General features: G+C 44.8%; 1 protein-coding gene and 1 pseudogene across 1 annotated transcript; both read right to left on the bottom strand.

The window, feature by feature from the left end:
* Positions 1 to 1,559: 1,559 nt before the first annotated feature.
* On the bottom strand, positions 1,560 to 4,761 carry LOC120435613 (GATA zinc finger domain-containing protein 14-like; the record flags this gene model as incomplete). The annotated part of the gene is made up of 4 exons (XM_039605367.1): positions 1,560 to 1,629; positions 2,047 to 2,654; positions 4,003 to 4,281; positions 4,582 to 4,761. Coding segments are annotated over 4 exons (1,137 nt in total), but the record flags the coding sequence as incomplete, so codon positions are not given.
* A 1,392-nt stretch (positions 4,762 to 6,153) lies between these two features.
* LOC120435612 lies at positions 6,154 to 7,887 on the bottom strand (annotated as a pseudogene).
* Between the last annotated feature and the right edge of the window lie 12,690 nt (positions 7,888 to 20,577).

Genomic DNA, 20,577 nt, shown 5'->3' with positions numbered 1-20,577 from the left:
TTGTTGTGGTTGTTGTTGGGGAAGCTGTTGTGGTTGTTGTTGGGGCAGCTGTTGTAGTTGTTGTGATTGTTGTTGGGGCCGCTGTAGTTGTTGTTGGGGCAGTTGTTGTGGTTGTTGTTGGGGCAGCTGTTGTTGTGGTTGTTGTTGGGGTTGCAGTTGTAGTTGTTGGTGCAGCAGTTGTGGTTGTTGTTGTTGGGGCAGTTGTTGTGGTTGTTGTTGGGGCAGCTGTTGTGGTTGTTGTGGTTGTTGTTGGGGTTGCAGTTGTAGTTGTTGGGGCAGCTGTTGTGGTTGTTGGGGCAGCTGTTGTGGTTGTTGGGGCAGTTGTTGTCGTCGTTGTTGGGGCAGCTGTAGTTGTTGTTGTGGGGGCAGTTGTTGTAGTTGTTGTTGGGGCTGCTGTTGTGGTTGTTGTTGGTGCAGCAGTAGAAGTTGTTGTTGGGACTGCAGTTGTTGGGGTTGTTGTTGGGGTTGCAGTTGTAGTTGTTGGTGCAGCAGTTGTGGTTGTTGTTGTTGGGGCAGTTGTTGTGGTTGTTGTTGGTGCAGCAGTTGTGGTTGTTGTTGTTGGGGCAGTTGTTGTGGTTGTAGTTGGGACAGCTGTTGTGGTTGTTGTGGTTGTTGTTGGGGCCGCTGTAGTTGTTGTTGGGGCAGCAGTTGTGGTTGTTGTTGTTGGGGCAGCAGTTGTGGTTGTTGTTGTGGCAGCAGTTGTTGCGGTTGTTGTTGGGGCAGCTGTAGCTGTTGTTGTTGTTGGGGCAGCTGTAGTTGTTGTTGTGGGGGCATTTGTTGTAGTTGTTGTTGGGGCAGTTGTTTCGGTTGTTTTGGTTGTTGTTGGGGCCGCTGTAGTTGTTGTTTGGGCAGCTCTTGTGGTTGTTGTTGGGGCAGCTGTTGTGGTTGTTGGGGCAGCTGTTGTGGTTGTTGGGGCAGCTGTTGTGGTCGTTGTTGGGGCAGCTGTAGTTGTTGTTGTGGGGGCAGTTGTTGTAGTTGTTGTTGGGGCTGCTGTTGTGGTTGTTGTTGGTGCAGCAGCAGTAGTTGTTGTTGGGACTGCAGTTGTTGTGGTTGTTGTTGGGGTTGCAGTTGTAGTTGTTGGTGCAGCAGTTGTGGTTGTTGTTGTTGGGGCAGTTGTTGTGGTTGTTGTTGTTGGGGCAGCTGTTGTGGTTGTTGTGGTTGTTGTTGGGGCCGCTGTAGTTGTTGTTGGGGCAGCTGTTGTGGTTGTTGTTGGGGCAGCTGTTGTGGTTGTTGGGGCAGTTGTTGTGGTCGTTGTTGGGGCAGCTGTAGTTGTTGTTGTGGGGGCAGTTGTTGTAGTTGTTGTTGGGGCTGCTGTTGTGGTTGTTGTTGGTGCAGCAGTAGTAGTTGTTGTTGGGACTGCAGTTGTTGTGGTTGTTGTTGGGGTTGCAGTTGTAGTTGTTGGTGCAGCAGTTGTGGTTGTTGTTGTTGGGGCAGTTGTTGTGGTTGTTGTTGGGGCAGTTATGGTTTTTGTTGTTGGGGCAGTTGTTGTGGTTGTTGTTGGGGAAGCTGTTGTGGTTGTTGTTGGGGTTGCAGTTGTAGTTGTTGGTGCAGCAGTTGTGGTTGTTGTTGTTGGGGCAGTTGTTGTGGTTGTTGTTGGGGCAGCTGTTGTGGTTGTTGTGGTTGTTGTTGGGGCCGCTGTAGTTGTTGTTGGGGCAGCTGTTGTGGTTGTTGTTGTTGGGGCAGTTGTTGTGGTCGTTGTTGTTGGGGCAGTTGTTGTGGTTGTTGTTGGGGCAGCTGTTGTGGTTGTTGTGGTTGTTGTTGGGGCCGCTGTAGTTGTTGTTGGGGCAGCTGTTGTGGTTGTTGTTGGGGCAGCTGTTGTGGTTGTTGGGGCAGCTGTTGTGGTTGTTGGGGCAGTTGTTGTGGTCGTTGTTGGGGCAGCTGTAGTTGTTGTTGTGGGGGCAGTTGTTGTAGTTGTTGTTGGGGCTGCTGTTGTGGTTGTTGTTGGGGCAGCTGTAGTTGTTGTTGTGGGGGCAGTTGTAGTTGTTGGTGCAGCAGTTGTGGTTGTTGTTGTTGGGGCAGTTGTTGTGGTTGTTGTTGGGGCAGCTGTTGTGGTTGTTGTGGTAGTTGTTGGGGCAGCTGTTGTGGTTGTTGTTGTTGGGGCAGCTGTTGTTGTTGTTGCGGCAGCTGTTGTGGTTGTTGGGGCAGCTGTTGTGGTTGTTGTTGTTGGGGCCGCTGTTGTGGTCGTTGTTGGGGCAGCTGTAGTTGTTGTTGGGGCTGCAGTTGATGTTGTTGTTGTTGGGGCAGCTGTTGTGGTTGTTGTGGTTGTTGTTGGGGCCGCTGTAGTTGTTGTTGGGGCAGCTGTTGTGGTTGTTGTTGTTGGGGCAGTTGTTGTGGTTGTTGTTGTTGGGGCAGTTGTTGTGGTTGTTGTTGCGGCAGCTGTTGTGGTTGTTGTGGTTGTTGTTGGGGCCGCTGTAGTTTTTGTTGGGGCAGCTGTTGTGGTTGTTGTTGGGGCAGCTGTTGTGGTTGTTGGGGCAGCTGTTGTGGTTGTTGGGGCAGTTGTTGTGGTCGTTGTTGGGGCAGCTGTTGTTGTTGTTGCGGCAGCTGTTGTGGTTGTTGGGGCAGCTGTTGTGGTTGTTGTGGTTGCGGCCGCTGTTGTGTTCGTTGTTGGGGCAGCTGTAGTTGTTGTTGGGGCAGCTGTTGTGGTTGTTGTGGTTGTTGTTGGGGCCGCTGTAGTTGTTGTTGGGGCAGCTGTTGTGGTTGTTGTTGTTGGGGCAGTTGTTGTGGTTGTTGTTGTTGTGGTTGTTGTTGGGGCAGCTGTTGTGGTTGTTGTGGTTGTTGTTGGGGCCGCTGTAGTTGTTGTTGGGGCAGCTGTTGTGGTTGTTGTTGGGGCAGCTGTTGTGGTTGTTGGGGCAGCTGTTGTGGTTGTTGGGGCAGTTGTTGTGGTCGTTCTTGGGGCATCTGTAGTTGTTGTTGCGGCAGCTGTTGTGGTTGTTGGGGCAGCTGTTGTGGTTGTTGTTGTTTGCGGCCGCTGTTGTGGTCGTTGTTGGGGCAGCTGTTGTTGTTTGTTGGGGCTGCAGTTGATGTTGTTGTTGTTGGGGCAGCTGTTGTGGTTGTTGTGGTTGTTGTTGGGGCCGCTGTAGTTGTTGTTGGGGCAGCTGTTGTGGTTGTTGTTGTTGGGGCAGTTGTTGTGGTTGTTGTTGTTGGGGCAGTTGTTGTGGTTGTTGTTGGGGCAGCTGTTGTGGTTGTTGTGGTTGTTGTTGGGGCCGCTGTAGTTGTTGTTGGGGCAGCTGTTGTGGTTGTTGTTGGGACAGCTGTTGTGGTTGTTGGGGCAGCTGTTGTGGTTGTTGGGGCAGCTGTTGTGGTTGTTGGGGCAGTTGTTGTGGTCGTTGTAGGGGCAGCTGTAGTTGTTGTTGCGGCAGCTGTTGTGGTTGTTGGGGCAGCTGTTGTGGTTGTTGTTGTTGCGGCCGCTGTTGTGGTCGTTGTTGGGGCAGCTGTAGTTTTGTTGGGGCTGCAGTTGATGTTGTTGTTGTTGGGGCAGCTGTTGTGGTTGTTGTGGTGGTTGTTGTTGGGGCCGCTGTAGTTGTTGTTGGGGCAGCTGTTGTGGTTGTTGTTGTTGGGGCAGTTGTTGTGGTTGTTGTTGGGGCAGCTGTTGTGGTTGTTGTGGTTGTTGTTGGGGCCGCTGTAGTTGTTGTTGGGGCAGCTGTTGTGGTTGTTGTTGGGACAGCTGTTGTGGTTGTTGGGGCAGCTGTTGTGGTTGTTGGGGCAGTTGTTGTGGTCGTTGTTGGGGCAGCTGTAGTTGTTGTTTTGGGGGCAGTTGTTGTAGTTGTTGTTGGGGCTGCTGTTGTGGTTGTTGTTGGTGCAGCAGTAGTAGTTGTTGTTGGGACTGCAGTTGTTGTGGTTGTTGTTAGGGTTGCAGTTGTAGTTGTTGGTGCAGCAGTTGTGGTTGTTGTTGTTGGGGCAGTTGTTGTGGTTGTTGTTGGGGCAGTTGTGGTTGTTGTTGTTGGGGCAGTTGTTGTGGTTGTTGTTGGGGAAGCTGTTGTGGTTGTTGTTGGGGCAGCTGTTGTAGTTGTTGTGGTTGATGTTGGGGCCGCTGTAGTTGTTGTTGGGGCAGTTGTTGTGGTTGTTGTTGGGGCAGCTGTTGTGGTTGTTGGGGCTGCTGTTGTGGTTGTTGTTGGTGCAGCAGTAGTAGTTGTTGTTGGGACTGCAGTTGTTGTGGTTGTTGTTGGGGTTGCAGTTGTAGTTGTTGGTGCAGCAGTTGTAGTTGTTGTTGTTGGGGCAGTTGTTGTGGTTGTTGTTGGGGCAGTTGTGGTTGTTGTTGTTGGGGCAGTTGTTGTGGTTGTTGTTGGGGAAGCTGTTGTGGTTGTTGTTGGGGCAGCTGTTGTGGTTGTTGTGGTTGTTGTTGGGGCCGCTGTAGTTGTTGTTGGGGCAGCTGTTGTGGTTGTTGTTGGGGCAGCTGTTGTGGTTGTTGGGGCAGCTGTTGTGGTTGTTGGGGCAGTTGTTGTGGTCGTTCTTGGGGCAGCTGTAGTTGTTGTTGCGGCAGCTGTTGTGGTTGTTGGGGCAGCTGTTGTGGTTGTTGTTGTTGCGGCCGCTGTTGTGGTCGTTGTTGGGGCAGCTGTTGTTTTTGTTGGGGCTGCAGTTGATGTTGTTGTTGTTGGGGCAGCTGTTGTGGTTGTTGTGGTTGTTGTTGGGGCCGCTGTAGTTGTTGTTGGGGCAGCTGTTGTGGTTGTTGTTGTTGGGGCAGTTGTTGTGGTTGTTGTTGTTGGGGCAGTTGTTGTGGTTGTTGTTGGGGCAGCTGTTGTGGTTGTTGTGGTTGTTGTTGGGGCCGCTGTAGTTGTTGTTGGGGCAGCTGTTGTGGTTGTTGTTGGGACAGCTGTTGTGGTTGTTGGGGCAGCTGTTGTGGTTGTTGGGGCAGCTGTTGTGGTTGTTGGGGCAGTTGTTGTGGTCGTTGTTGGGGCAGCTGTAGTTGTTGTTGCGGCAGCTGTTGTGGTTGTTGGGGCAGCTGTTGTGGTTGTTGTTGTTGCGGCCGCTGTTGTGGTCGTTGTTGGGGCAGCTGTAGTTTTTGTTGGGGCTGCAGTTGATGTTGTTGTTGTTGGGGCAGCTGTTGTGGTTGTTGTGGTTGTTGTTGGGGCCGCTGTAGTTGTTGTTGGGGCAGCTGTTGTGGTTGTTGTTGTTGGGGCAGTTGTTGTGGTTGTTGTTGGGGCAGCTGTTGTGGTTGTTGTGGTTGTTGTTGGGGCCGCTGTAGTTGTTGTTGGGGCAGCTGTTGTGGTTGTTGTTGGGACAGCTGTTGTGGTTGTTGGGGCAGCTGTTGTGGTTGTTGGGGCAGTTGTTGTGGTCGTTGTTGGGGCAGCTGTAGTTGTTGTTTTGGGGGCAGTTGTTGTAGTTGTTGTTGGGGCTGCTGTTGTGGTTGTTGTTGGTGCAGCAGTAGTAGTTGTTGTTGGGACTGCAGTTGTTGTGGTTGTTGTTAGGGTTGCAGTTGTAGTTGTTGGTGCAGCAGTTGTGGTTGTTGTTGTTGGGGCAGTTGTTGTGGTTGTTGTTGGGGCAGTTGTGGTTGTTGTTGTTGGGGCAGTTGTTGTGGTTGTTGTTGGGGAAGCTGTTGTGGTTGTTGTTGGGGCAGCTGTTGTAGTTGTTGTGGTTGATGTTGGGGCCGCTGTAGTTGTTGTTGGGGCAGTTGTTGTGGTTGTTGTTGGGGCAGCTGTTGTGGTTGTTGGGGCTGCTGTTGTGGTTGTTGTTGGTGCAGCAGTAGTAGTTGTTGTTGGGACTGCAGTTGTTGTGGTTGTTGTTGGGGTTGCAGTTGTAGTTGTTGGTGCAGCAGTTGTAGTTGTTGTTGTTGGGGCAGTTGTTGTGGTTGTTGTTGGGGCAGTTGTGGTTGTTGTTGTTGGGGCAGTTGTTGTGGTTGTTGTTGGGGAAGCTGTTGTGGTTGTTGTTGGGGCAGCTGTTGTAGTTGTTGTGGTTGTTGTTGGGGCCGCTGTAGTTGTTGTTGGGGAAGTTGTTGTGGTTGTTGTTGGGGCAGCTGTTGTTGTGGTTGTTGGGGCAGTTGTTGTGGTCGTTGTTGGGGCAGCTGTAGTTGTTGTTGCGGCAGCTGTTGTGGTTGTTGGGGCAGCGTTTGTGGTTGTTGTTGTTGCGGCCGCTGTTGTGGTCGTTGTTGGGGCAGCTGTAGTTGTTGTTGGGGCTGCAGTTGATGTTCTTGTTGTTGGGGCAGCTGTTGTGGTTGTTGTGGTTGTTGTTGGGGCCGCTGTAGTTGTTGTTGGGGCAGCTGTTGTGGTTGTTGTTGTTGGGGCAGTTGTTGTGGTTGTTGTTGTTGGGGCAGTTGTTGTGGTTGTTGTTGGGGCAGCTGTTGTGGTTGTTGTGGTTGTTGTTGGGGCAGCTGTAGTTGTTGTTGGGGCAGCTGTTGTGGTTGTTGTTGGGGCAGCTGTTGTGGTTGTTGGGGCAGCTGTTGTGGTTGTTGGGGCAGCTGTTGTGGTTGTTGTTGTTGGGGCCGCTGTAGTTGTTGTTGGGGCTGCAGTTGATGTTGTTGTTGTTGTTGGGGCAGCTGTTGTGGTTGTTGTGGTTGTTGTTGGGGCCGCTGTAGTTGTTGTTGGGGCAGCTGTTGTGGTTGTTGTTGTTGGGGCAGTTGTTGAGGTTGTTGTTGTTGGGGCAGTTGTTGTGGTTGTTGTTGGGGCAGCTGTTGTGGTTGTTGTGGTTGTTGTTGGGGCCGCTGTAGTTGTTGTTGGGGCAGCTGTTGTGGTTGTTGGGGCAGCTGTTGTGGTTGTTGGGGCAGTTGTTGTGGTCGTTGTTGGGGCAGCTGTAGTTGTTGTTGTGGGGGCAGTTGTTGTAGTTGTTGTTGGGGCTGCAGTTGATGTTTTTGTTGGTGCAGCAGTAGTAGTTGTTGTTGGGACTGCAGTTGTTGTGGTTGTTGTTGGGGTTGCAGTTGTAGTTGTTGGTGCAGCAGTTGTGGTTGTTGTTGTTGGGGCAGTTGTTGTGGTTGTTGTTGGGGCAGCAGTTGTGGTTGTTGTTGGGGCAGTTGTTGTGGTTGTTGTTGGGGCAGCTGTTGTGGTTGTTGTGGTTGTTGTTGGGGCCGCTTTAGTTGTTGTTGGGGCAGCAGTTGTGGTTGTGGTTTTTGGGGCAGCTGTTGTGGTTGTTGTTGGGGCAGCAGTTGTTGTGGTTGTTGTTGTTGGGGCAGCAGTTGTGGTTGTTGTTGTTGGGGCAGCAGTTGTGGTTGTTGTTGGGGCAGCAGTTGTTGCGGTTGTTGGGGCAGCTGTAGTTGTGGTTGTTGTTGGGGCAGCTGTAGTTGTTGTTGTGGGGGCAGTTGTTGTAGTTGTTGTTGGGGCAGCTGTTGTAGTTGTTGTTGGGGCCGCAGTTGTGGTTGTTGTTGGGGCAGCTGTAGTTGTTGTTGTGGGGGCAGTTGTTGTAGTTGTTGTTGGGGCCGCTGTTGTGGTTGCTGTTGGGGAAGCTGTAGTTGTTGTTGGGGCTGCAGTTGATGTTGTTGTTGGTGCAGCAGTAGTAGTTGTTGTTGGGACTGCAGTTGTTGTGGTTGTTGTTGGGGTTGCAGTTGATGTTGTTGTTGGTGCAGCAGTTGTGGTTGTTGTTGTTGGGGCAGTTGTTTTAGTTGTTGTTGGGGCAGCAGTTGTGGTTGTTGTTGGGGCAGTTGTTGTGGTTGTTGTTGGGGCAGCTGTTGTGGTTGTTGTGGTTGTTGTTGGGGCTGCTGTAGTTGTTGTTGGGGCAGCAGTTGTGGTTGTTGTTGTTGGGGCAGCTGTTGTGGTTGTTGTTGGGGCAGCAGTTGTTGTGGTTGCTGTTGGGGCAGCTGTAGTTGTTGTTGTGGGGGCAGCTGTTGTAGTTGTTGTTGGGGCAGCTGTTGTGGTTGTTGTGGTTGTTGTTGGGGCCGCTGTAGTTGTTGTTGGGGCAGCAGTTGTGGTTGTTGTTGTTGGGGCAGCTGTTGTGGTTGTTGTTGGGGCAGCAGTTGTTGTGGTTGTTGTTTGGGCAGCTGTAGTTGTTGTTGTGGGGGCAGTTGTTGTAGTTGTTGTTGGGGCAGCTGTTGTAGTTGTTGTTGGGGCCGCTGTTGTGGTTGTTGTTGGGGAAGCTGTAGTTGTTGTTGGGGCTGCAGTTGATGTTGTTGGTGGTGCAGCAGTACTAGTTGTTGTTGGGACTGCAGTTGTTGTGGTTGTTGTTGGGGTTGCAGTTGTAGTTGTTGGTGCAGCAGTTGTGGTTGTTGTTGTTGGGGCCACTGTAGCTGTTGTTGGGGCAGCAGTTGTGGTTGTTTTTGTTGGGGCAGCAGTTGTGGTTGTTGTTGGGGCAGCAGTTGTTGCGGTTGTTGTTGGGGCAGCTGTAGTTGTGGTTGTTGTTGGGGCAGCTGTAGTTGTTGTTGTGGGGGCAGTTGTTGTAGTTGTTGTTGGGGCAGCTGTTGTAGTTGTTGTTGGGGCCGCTGTTGTGGTTGTTGTTGGGGCAGCTGTAGTTGTTGTTGTGGGGGCAGTTGTTGTAGTTGTTGTTGGGGCCGCTGTTGTGGTTGTTGGGGCAGCTGTAGTTGTTGTTGGGGCTGCAGTTGATGTTGTTGGTGGTGCAGCAGTACTAGTTGTTGTTGGGACTGCAGTTGTTGTGGTTGTTGTTGGGGTTGCAGTTGTAGTTGTTGGTGCAGCAGTTGTGGTTGTTGTTGTTGGGGCCACTGTAGCTGTTGTTGGGGCAGCAGTTGTGGTTGTTGTTGTTGGGGCAGCAGTTGTGGTTGTTGTTGGGGCAGCAGTTGTTGCGGTTGTTGTTGGGGCAGCTGTAGTTGTGGTTGTTGTTGGGGCAGCTGTAGTTGTTGTTGTGGGGGCAGTTGTTGTAGTTGTTGTTGGGGCAGCTGTTGTAGTTGTTGTTGGGGCCGCTGTTGTGGTTGTTGTTGGGGCAGCTGTAGTTGTTGTTGTGGGGGCAGTTGTTGTAGTTGTTGTTGGGGCCGCTGTTGTGGTTGTTGGGGCAGCTGTAGTTGTTGTTGTGGCAGCTGTTGTGGTTGTTGCGGTTGTTGTTGGGGCAGCTGTAGTTGTTGGGGCAGCTGTTGTGGTTGTTGTTGTTGGGGCAGCTGTAGTTGTTGTTGCGGCAGCTGTTGTGGTTGTTGTTTGGGCAGCTGTTGTTGTTGTTGGAGCAGCTGTGGTTGTTGTTGGAGCAGCTGTGGTTGTTGTTGGAGAAGTTGTGGTTGTTGTTGAGGCGGCAGTTATGGTTGTTCTTGGGGAAGCTGTGGTTGTTGTTGGGGCAGCTGTGGTTGTTGTGGGAGCAGCTGTGGTTGTTGTTGGCGCCACTGTATTTGTTGCAGCAGCTGTAGCTGGTCTTGTGGTTATTGGTGTGGTAGCTGTGCAGCAGACTTAATAGAAATTATTTTGTTATTTTAACATGTGGTTACATATTTAAAATAAATATAACACTTTCTCATTAATACATGTTTGTCTTACCAACAAAGAGAACAAATCCCACACCAATCTTTTCACCCATGGTGATGGTGTTTCCCTGTTGCCTTCTCTAAAAATGAAAATTTATGTGGAGAACATGTAAAAGAGAGCCAAAAAACATAATCTGTCCACAATAGCAATTTTATTTTTCCATAGAATAAAAAATGTTATTTCATTAAATACATTAAACATTAAAGTTCTAACATATTCCTTTTTTTAATTCATGATGGCAACTTTACATTTAAAAGTCCCTTGTATTCTTTCTAATCATAAATATTTTTCCTACGAGGGCTTTCTCAGTATACTTCTGCAACTTTTCACTTTTTTCAGTTCATAATAGTTTCACAATTGGTCTGCATGTTTCAGTACACTGTTTTTTTGTGTACTGAAGCATAGTATTAATAATGGATGACAGAAAAAACTTTATAGTTGATTGAATATTAGAGAAAGGGAGGATTATGGATCCCAGATTCATTTAGACATGCTGTACATCATGTTGAATGCGATATTGTAAACCATTATTCTCTCAAACACACCTTAAGTGTTTTTTTCTAGTATTTTTGAAACAAAAAACATTCCACGAGAAAAAATAGACAAAGACTGTCCAAATAAATTAATTTTTGTCAATATTTTATTAGTGATTTTTTGAACATCCTTGAGTAACTCATGTATTACTCAATATATTCTAAACTGATTACAGATGGAAAAAAGAAGAAAAAAGAACACACAAAAACAGTTCACCTTAAATATCACATGTTGATGTCAGTTATTTCATTTCTTATAAGATTACTTACATATTACTTCTCTGCTTGTATGTCGTCTTCTGAAGTGGAAGAAAGTGCTTTCTGATTTGAGCTCCTCCTTTTATGAGCAGGCAAATATGTGCAGGTGGAGCAATGGTAGTTATTGTCATGGTTAAAGGTGTGGGCATTAACCATTCAATTACCTTTCTCCTATTGTCCTCCTGAAACAGTCATTGCTTTCAATTTGGCAGTCAGCTGGGTGTTACACACACACACACACACACACACACACAAACACCTATTTGTGAACCTTTTTTTTCTACATGTACTCTGTGTGACTATTGCCAAGTTTATACTTGTGTTGGATGTGACTGTATTTTCATGACTACATTAGGACTCTGTGTGGTCCAGAAAAGATGGCAATCTTGGGCCAATAAAATCTGACAGATTGACCCTTTTCATCTTTAGGAATGAAAAGATAAATAAAACATTCTTAAGACAAAAATCTTGATTGAGGTTTTCATTATAATGCATGACGGGTTAAATAAAAGTAAGTACAATGAAACATCATACATCTATAGTAGCATTAAACCACCAGTGGGTGGCAGGGTATGGAATGACACATCAGTGACACAAATACACTGACACAAATACAAGAAAACAAACAGAGAACAAAAAAAAAATCAAAATCATTATCCGAAAACTACAAGACTACAGCCATAAAGAATGCAACATTAAGGATACTCTTAACTAAGAATAAGGAATTGCAATTCAAAATACTGAGTCAAAGACCCAGGACCATGACATAGAATGCCTTTTGGACACCTCCTAGGTGAGGTGCAGCTCACCTCACCTAGGAGATATTCTTGATCCCTACTGGGAGGAGCTCCCAGGGCAGACTCAGGACTTTGTGGAGAGATTATATCTGAACGACTCTGTGTTCCCCCTGATCAGCCAGAACAGCCAGCTGGTGAGAGGTAAGTCCGGGTTCCTCTGCTCAGACTGATGCCCCACAGCAAAAAACCTGAATAAGTGGTAGAAAATTAATGGATTGATGCTTTTAAAGTATACCCTAACCCTAAGGAAAAGGCTCACAATAACACTCCAAAGTAAGTTAAGGAACAAGTTGTAGTAAAGCAGATAAAACAAGTAAAATGCCAAGCAGTGGCGTGTCCAGCGGGGTGGCCTGGGGGGGCACAGGCCACCCTCCCAACCAGACTGGCCACCCCAGGTGCCACCCTGAAGCTAAAACAATAAAATTCAATCAAATATCAAATGTACGATTACGCTTTCACAGTGAAGCTGAGATATCCGAGTGTAAGTGAATGCAGCATCGGCTTCTGCAATATGAGTATCACGCTAGCAAAGGTAGGAGAGCCAAGCATGAAAGAGACACAGCACAAAACAATTTTGGGGCGAAAGAAAATGAGGAGAAAATAAATGTTGCTGTAAGTAATATTAAGTTTGTTGAGTTTAGTAAACTTCGGTGAAATTAGAATACCAAGGAAAAAATAACACTTAAAGAATTATTGCAACCGTCAAATATTTCAGACAGTAGGCTACTGGGGGGAGCTAGCATAAGGATTATGAGTTATAAGATATAATCCAAGTTGTAACATTGCTGTATGGAGCTGCAGATCGGGCATACCAGGCATTTGCCCGGTGGGCTGATGACTTTTTTATTTATTTATTTGTTTTGTAAGGGCATGAACAATGAGAGGTGGTGGATTGGCCAGATGCTGGCTGATGTGTAAAAATAACTCCGTTTTTTGGTGGTGGCTAAGGCGGAGCTTCCACAGAGGTCAGCAGGTGGATGAGGGAAGGGGAGGAGGAGGAGGAGAGACCCGAGGCGGCCGCCGGTCCGAGTGTCAGGTGAGCTGAACTTCAGGTAAGAAGTTATGACCTGCAGTCTATCCGGATCAGATATAAACCAAGTTTAGGTGGAGTTTATTTTCGTTGTGCTGACTTTTTACAGTCAGTTACAATAACTCGTACTGCGTGCAAGCTAGCATGACGGAGTTTCTACACAGCTGGGTGGGTGCTATGATGTTACTGATAGTGAACTTTATTTTATTCATAAGTTTAGTTAGTAGAGTTTCCAACGGCTCCTTAAAAATGGAATGGTCCCTCATTCAGAGAAAATATTACGCGTTTCGTATTGAGGTGAGAAGAGACGCAGTTTGTCCTGTACTTTAGCTATAATGAAAAAAAAGACACAAAGCTGGATTTATTCTGTCGTTACGCTGCACAGCTGTCTCTTCTTCTCTCATTCTCTCCCCTCTCTCTCCTGTTGCTACTTCAATCATGAAACTGATCAATGATCAGCTGATCGGCTTTTCTTTTTTGTTTGTTTATCGCCCACTTTGCGCCAGAAAGAGGAAACCAGCGGATGTCGCGCTAAACAACAGCAGCACGCTTAAAACTTGATCAGCTGTTGTTAGAATTTATTTAATATTAATTTCTAGTATCAGCTGATGTTTGCTGGAGCCACAGCTGTAAAGCTGCTGGTCATGATGTCGGTTTGGATATGTGGTGAGAGGGAAACATGCAGATGAAACCAGGAGATGTCCTTACTGAATCATCAGAGCTGAACAGGTGATGGAGAAACAGGTTTACCTTTTAGGTGACATGAATGAGTTGAAGGGAAGTTATGAACTGTTTCTGAGAGACAAATAACACCAGGATCCTTTTCTACGTAGCTGACAGCTGGTAACTGTTATCGAGAGGAGAAATATTTTACTGCTATTATTTGCTGCTATTTTTATAATCATCATTAACATTTCATGTTAATAGGGATGTTGCTTTCATAGATGCATTCAGATGTTCAAATATATTGGTAGTATATTAGCCTTTATTACAGGTCCAAAGAAGAACCATTTTAAATGGTTGAGTTGAATTTATAATTTAAATGTTATTAATGCTTTTATGATGTCTGTGTAGAGGGCAGAGACAGGAAAATACTCTCTGTGCCAAAATGAGACAGGAAATGCGTCTGCAGAGCATGTTTTGCAGAAGTGAAACCGAAAGCAGAGTGAGTGCAAGCCAAAGAGCAGGGTGTTATGCATGTATCGTTGATTAACACACACTTAGAGGAATCACTGATAGGGGAAAATTCAAGTTGCTTAAGTTAAGGTCAACTAAGGTTCAGAAAAGCAGATGCAAACTCTGCACGTACAGACAGACAAATAGTGAGAGGTCATGACACGCGCACGCAGTACACACAGCATGCACGCCCCTTGCACGTACGCACACACACATACACACCATGGTAGAACTATTTTGGTAGGGCAAATGCAGAAGTGTGCCGAAGTACTTAGAGGAAGTGCACCAGACGAGCGACAGCGAAGAGGGGAAGCACCGACCCGAAGACAATGTTTTTTAGAGCAATGTTAAAGGTCATGGAACATTTTGTGGTTTGGATTGACGTAAGCTGTACTATTGTCTATTTTTGTAAAAGAGGGGGGCTTTGTTATTGTACCCATATAAAACCTTGTCTCATGATTGTAAGTTCAGTTCGACGCTGAAATCTGCACAGCGGTCGGACTCACACATGTGTTTATTAAAATACTGTCTAATTGCACACGCCTGGATCTGTGGTTATTTATGGATTCCTCTCTCAACATTGAACCTTAACACTGTGCAGGGGCGGGTCTAGCAAAGTGTTGCCAGGGGGGCAGGTAGGGCATTAACAGGGAGAGGGGGGCACAAAGAAATACTTTTCTTTCTTATTCTCATTTAAAATATCTAGCTTTTATTAAATAATTATCTGAATCTTGCGAACAAAGTTTTTATCTGATGTAAAATGTATAGAAATCATACATATGCCAAAAAGACTGTACATCACTGTCACAACAGTGTTTGTTTTCATTCAAAGGCTTTATGGCTTTAATACCTGGTGGGCCGGTCTCTGGTCAAAATGCCCAGTTTTTTTGTCCCAGTCCAGCCCTGCAGATTAATACTGGCAGTGTCACCATGCCAGCTGACTGTATTTCATCATCAGCCAGTGTTGTTCTTTATACATCAGTATTACCAAAGTTTACCATAAGGCAGCATAGAAAGTATTTACTTGCTTTCAGGTTTCATTCAAATGTTAGTCTTTTCAGTTGTTTCCCCACTTTTTCCTGTTTCAAAATCAAACACCAGTATGTGAGAAGATTATCTTCTTTTTTTAATAGGCAGATAAAGTTTTGCATTGGCTAATTTGCCAACTGTATGTTAAAAATGTTTGTATTTTAATATTCAAAAATGTTTTTGCCCAAAACATATGTGCACTATATGTCAGTAAAAATACTATACAAATATTGCTGTCCTTGAATGCTGAATAAACACTGACAAAGCACTGATTGTATCTCTTGTACATTATCAGCGCAGTATCTAAAAACTTTGCACCGTAGTGGTTAAAATCTCATTCTAATAAGAGTTAAAAGTGCATTTGGTTATTAGGTTTACAGGGTTATTGAATTATGGTTAACGGTTGGTAGAATCTTTTTTTTAACATTATCTGCCAATTACATCTGCCACCCTTCTCCAAATCTGTGCCCCTACCTGGCCCCCCCCAACAAAAATTTTCTAGACACGCCACTGATGCCAAGCATTGTTTTAGTCTCTTAGCCACATGGAAATAAATTAGCATTATTTGATGCAGAAATTAAAATTACACTGCCACTCCATACATGTGGACAAGAAGCAAACTAGTAATAGAGCTACCTTTACATCAAGGTCATACAAACCCTCCCCTTATTCTGCAGATTCTACTCTTGGTTCTGAGAGGAGAAAAATAGATTTCAGTATAGTCACAGCCATCCTATTCAACCCATCTGAGCAGGCAAAGCACTTTACACAACTTGCCTCATTCACCCATTCATACAAGCACTCTTTTTCGACAATTCTTTTACACAAGTGCTTTCTATCTAACATTCATTCTTTGATGGATGCATTGGACAGCAACTTGCCCAAGGACATTTAGCGAACTGGAACAGACGGGGATCAAACCACAGAGCTTCCCATTAGTAGATGAGCTGTTCTACATCCTGAGCTGCAGCCAGGAGCCACAGGGGTGACTGTGGAATAAATGCTACCATTCATATCAATCCATATGTTATTTTTCAAATGTCCACTGACATTTCTAAGTGTGCTACAGGAAAGCAAACAAAACATTCATCCAATGCATGTCAAAATCATTTGGGGATTTTTATGATAAACAGTTCATGTTGTTCCACCTAACTTCACTAACTCCTGTAGAATTATAGGAATTATTTTAGGGTTACTGTTCATAACCATCATCTTTATCATTGCATTAATTATCATTTCATCCAAGCATTTATTGAAGTGCGGGCATTAGGTTATAATTTGTATTACAGGGGTTATCATAATCAAATATTAACAGGTTTATTACAGGTTCAGTTATAATCAGTGGAATCTATAAGTTAAAGGTTTCTGAATGTTTTATATTCTTACACATAGTCTTCAGTGGGGGAGAAGCTGATTGCAGGCTGACAGGAAACGGTGTGCTTTTGCAGAAGCGAAACCGAAAGCAGAGCGAGTGAAAGCCAAAGAGCCAAAGAGTTAGTATGCATTTATCTTTGATTTAAGCTTTTAGTAGAGGCTTTTGATCAAAACATTAATTCAGTAGAGTACACATATATAGTCTTGGTTCGGACATACACGTAACCACACGCACACTTAGTTAGAGGAATCACTGATAGGGGAAAGTTCAAGTTGCTTAAGTTAAGGTCAACTAAGGTTCAGAAAAGCAGATGCAAACTCTGCACGTACAGACAGACAAATAGTGAGAGGTCATGACACGTACGCAGTACACAGCATGCACGCGCCCTCGCACGTGGACGCACAGACACACATACACACACACACTGTTAGGGTGTAGGTGAAAGTTGACTGATGAAGCAGTAGATGCACGATGCGAGAGCTGAGCTGGCTTACGGGAAACCACCGGGGAGAAGATGGAAGCCAGTGTACTTTTAATTGTGCCTTGAGTTGTCAAATAGAACATTTGTGGTTTTGAAGCTGATGTATGTGATGACGCAATGAGGGGGCGTCACTAAATATACTCTGATGCATATAAAACTGTATTTTGATGTTAGGAGGATGAGATTGTGGGGCTGTCTGCTTACGGAGTCCGCTCATTCTCCCACGCGTGTCATTTCATTAAAATCATCGTCTTTACCCTTTGGACCAGTGTGATTACTTGCATTCCTCCTGTGTTTCCTTCCCTATATTCTTGAACCTTAACATTTGGGGGCTTCGTCCGAGGGGGAAGTGAGACAGGACGGAGAAAGGTCCGAGGCGTCAGGCGCCAGGCATTGGTCAGTGGTCAAAGTGAGTGACAAGCCGGCATATAACAAAAGGTAGGCACCACCTGTTGATCTTATGAACCAAAGTGTGTCAAATTGGGCTGTGTAAATTGAAAGTCTACTCACTGAAACTACTGGTAGATGTCTGCTTTGATTTTGGTGAAAAGTTGAAGGTTGAAGTAATGATAATGAAATGGAAGTTTATAAGTGACAGTACTGAGTAATGAGAATAAAGGAATGAAAAGAGAATTAAAGCAGTTGGACTGCGAAGTGAACTTTAGAAGGATAGGGAATTTGGTCATTTTGTGGGTTCAAGTCCCATTGGTTATGCAACCCTTAAGAACTTTCTCGGAGGTGACGCCCCGGCTGGATAGAGAAATCTATCCTTCACCTAGCGATGACTAGGGATAGTTTCGGGCAACATCCGAAGAGGACTGGGGAATCTCTAAAACTGTTGAGGGTTGTCCTCAATCTTAATCCTGTGTTGGGTGTAGATTGTTGTTTCAAATTATTCTAAATTTGTCTAGGGGCGACAGCGGCGCTGTTAAGAAGCGCATAGCCCGGACGCTGCGATCCCTCCTCGATGCGGACGCCGCATTGTTGACCCATCGGCGAGTAGGGTTAGCTCGGTTTGGCTTGACCGTGGGGTACAGGGCATCCTGAGATAAGCCAGTGGTTGGACCACTTTACCGTTTGGAACGGTATCTCGCGCTTTTTGGCTACGATAAATTTGGTTAGGGCATTAGCAATCGGGCCACCGTCAGGGACGGAATACTGGCTAAAATTGGTCGCAAAAAAGTCAGGGACTTTTATCGGTTGGACCGTTATGGGTAAATTTGTCGAAATTTATAGGATTTAAGAGGCCTAAAAAAAATCTGTGCAGTTGTAATTAAAGACGTCTGTAATATAAAATATGAGATCTATGAGTAGGATCAATCTCTGTGTTAGTGATGCACAGCCGGATGTGCACGGATGGTGTGTAAATGCAAATGAGCAGCAGTGACGCGCAGAGAGGGTGGTTTCAGTTTTCGAGAGGACTGAGCTTTTTGCTAAATGCCTGTATATAAGAGGTTGGTTTTGCTTATTATGAGAGTGTAAATACAGTGTGAATATATTAGTGTGGATGCATAGGAAATGACTGAATTTTGATAGATGTATATTTCGTGAGCCATAAAGGTTGGTGTGTTTTATTTTCAGTTATGTGTGTGTGGGGAGAAGCGGTGAGACGATGAGAGGTTTCAGTTTTCTTTTTCTTTTTTCTTTTGACTTGCTCTTTCTGATCATGGAAGGCATGTCCAAAATACTCGTATGAAAGCGTATTTTGTGTGATTTTAACCGTGTGAATGCTGTCAGTATTTGATTTGAGTGACTCTGCATGATTTGTCTGAGTGAGTGGAAAATGGGAGTTTGAGAGAGAGAAGGCAGTGTGTGTGAGACGACTCATGGCGTCTGAAAGAGGTTAGAATATTTAAAAGTGTGTGTGAGAGGAAGGTGTGTGTGACTGATGATGTCAGGGGAGCACCCAGAGAAAGAGACAGAGTTAAATTCTAAGAAGATGAAGCGGATGCATGTTTTAAGAAAAAGTAATAAAGTAATAAAATTATATTAATTACAGGTTTTAGAAAAGAGACAGACTGAGAGAAATAAATACAGGAACTAACAATTACATTAATGAATTGAAAATGCACATACACAAACTGTTACATGTGAAATTATTGTTGGAAAGTTTAAGAAAGAAAGCAGTTTACACTCCTTTAATTTCCAGAACCAGTGTGTCCCCTAGATCTGATAACACCCTTGCCCAGTTGGCTCCTGTAGTAGGCGGGCATGGAAGGCTGGACAGCCCATGACGGGTAAGATCCCACCTCGAAACCCTGGGACAACCTAAGGCAAGGCGCAGTCACGATTGCTCGAACCTAAGTCCCGGAGTGACCTTGGAGTCACTGGAGGAGACGGGATTTAACAGGTAAGGCCACTGGGCACAGGCGAGGGGAAATGTCATTAACAATGACCAGTGATGAACCAGAGAGAGAAAATACACCCTGTCAAAGGAGTTTGAAACACTGCAAAAGAAAAACATTTACAAGATCACAAAGATCATAAAGAAACATTTATAAAAACCACACATACAAACAGAAAATGCACTAACCATACAGAGATAAGCTCATGAAGAGTAATGTATAGATAGTGATTAAAACTTGGCTAAGAACACAAACATATGTAATTAAATCAGCCTGGTAATTTCATGAGGGTTAAAATGGTGTGAATGTTGAAGAAAATACACTTAAAACATACTTGGATAAAATAGAGTTGTTGTGGAATAACTCAAACGAAGCTGTATGACAAGGGAGTGAGTTATGGAAAAAACAAAAACAAAAGAAAAGTGTCTATAAGAGTGACTCAGGAGTGCTCTTGCACTGATTTATCAAAGTAAGTGATTAGTATAGAAAGAAAATGAAAATAATTCAATAATGTGACAAGGTTTAAACATGTATTCCTCTTGTTAAGTTGGCTGTTGAGCTGTGGGTTTATGCAAATTAGCTGGAGCAGAGACACTTCCTGTGTGTGTGTGTGTCGGAGGCTTTCTGTTCAGTTCAAGAGAGATCGGGGCTGATGAAGAGTATTGGGAGAAATATATAATGGTAAAGTATCAGGATAGTTGATTACGGTGGTCAGGTCTGTTCAGAGGGCAGATTTGGACAGGAAATTTATAATTTAAGGATGATATGTGGTTGAAATTGGTTTTTATCTTGTGCTGAATGAACACATGGTAAAGTGAGGAAGGGTGACATTGTGCAAACGGTCTTTGATCTTTGACGAGGTTTTCGTGTGTTGAACGGGTGAAATTTAAGATTGTTTCAGATTTTGAGGCTGTTGTTTTATTCCCAGAGAGGGTGTTTAATTAAGACATGGATATGTCTGAGAGGGGCCCCAAAATTTTTGTAGTAGTGCACTCAGGAAAAAACCCTGTCAGGTGATTTTGTTTGGTACTTTGATGAGCTAATAATCAGCTCTCTTTTTCATTTTTGTTCTAAGCAGGCCTGGAAGAGAGTGAACGGACGGCGCTGACAAAATTGCCAAGTACGAAAATCAGGTGGGCTTTACAGAATTATAATTGATTACAATCAGAGACTGATTGGCGGCAAGTCTCTGTCTAAAAATGGATTGTATCGATTCAATCCAGTCAAAAGTATAGAGAACTATTTTCCTAAAAGGAAAACGAAAAAATATCATGTGTGAATGCATGGGAGTGAATGTGAGTGGTTGGACCAAGGGGAAATAAATAAAGGTTGACAAACAGGACAAGTGGGAGACTTAAATCTGGGGATGCTGATGTTCCTTTGGGTGAATTTCTGCTTTGTTGATTTGGGTTAGACCATGTTATTACATTATAGAATGCTAAATGCTAAAAGGGAAACATTGTTTGGTGTAACTTAAGTTACCATGAACTGAGGTGACACATGATTAATAACTGTTCTGTTTAAGTTTATTTTGTGTCATGACACAGATTGGATCATATAGGGGGAGAGTTGAGTAAAGGTTTTGTTTCCAGGAAGTTCCAAGGATCCAGACCTTGCATGGAGCAACGAGTTGAAGGAGATTTGACATGATGATTGAATTGATTTTGTTCCTTAAACACAGGTTTTCAGGGCTGGAGCAAAACACCGAGAGGAGAATTGCTGAGCTGTTCTGAGAAATGAAATGACTAACCTTTTTTTCCTTTTGATTTGTTAAGCTTGGGTGGAGCATGTTGAGTTTTTGCCACATGAGATGTGTCAAAAAGAGAGGGGTTTAAGATTTAATTTGTTTAATTTGAAAGGGGTTTTACTAGGATTTTATAATGATTGGGGTTGTTTGATAATCTAGATATAGTAAAACTGAGGACTTGTTAAAAGAAAGGATTAAAGTGAACTGAATTAGGTTTAGAAGATAAATTGCTGGTGTTAATAAGAAGTTGTACACCAAACTTAAAGGGGAAATTGTGGGAATAAAGGATATGCTTTGGGGAAAATAGTGAAGATTTTATGAGTAGAAAATGTGGGATTTCTTTTTGATTTTTAGGATAAGTTGTAACAGTGACATAATGCTAGAATGTTGTTATAATGTAGGCTTTAGAAACAGATAGTAAATAGATTTATTTTTAGGGTAGAGGAGAGCTTTTTATGAGGATGTTAAAAGTCTCGCTGACTCAAA

This window comes from Oreochromis aureus, linkage group 22, assembly GCF_013358895.1.
Source record: "Oreochromis aureus strain Israel breed Guangdong linkage group 22, ZZ_aureus, whole genome shotgun sequence".
Lineage (NCBI taxonomy): Eukaryota > Metazoa > Chordata > Actinopteri > Cichliformes > Cichlidae > Oreochromis > Oreochromis aureus.
This window is presented reverse-complemented; position numbering and strand designations above follow the sequence as displayed.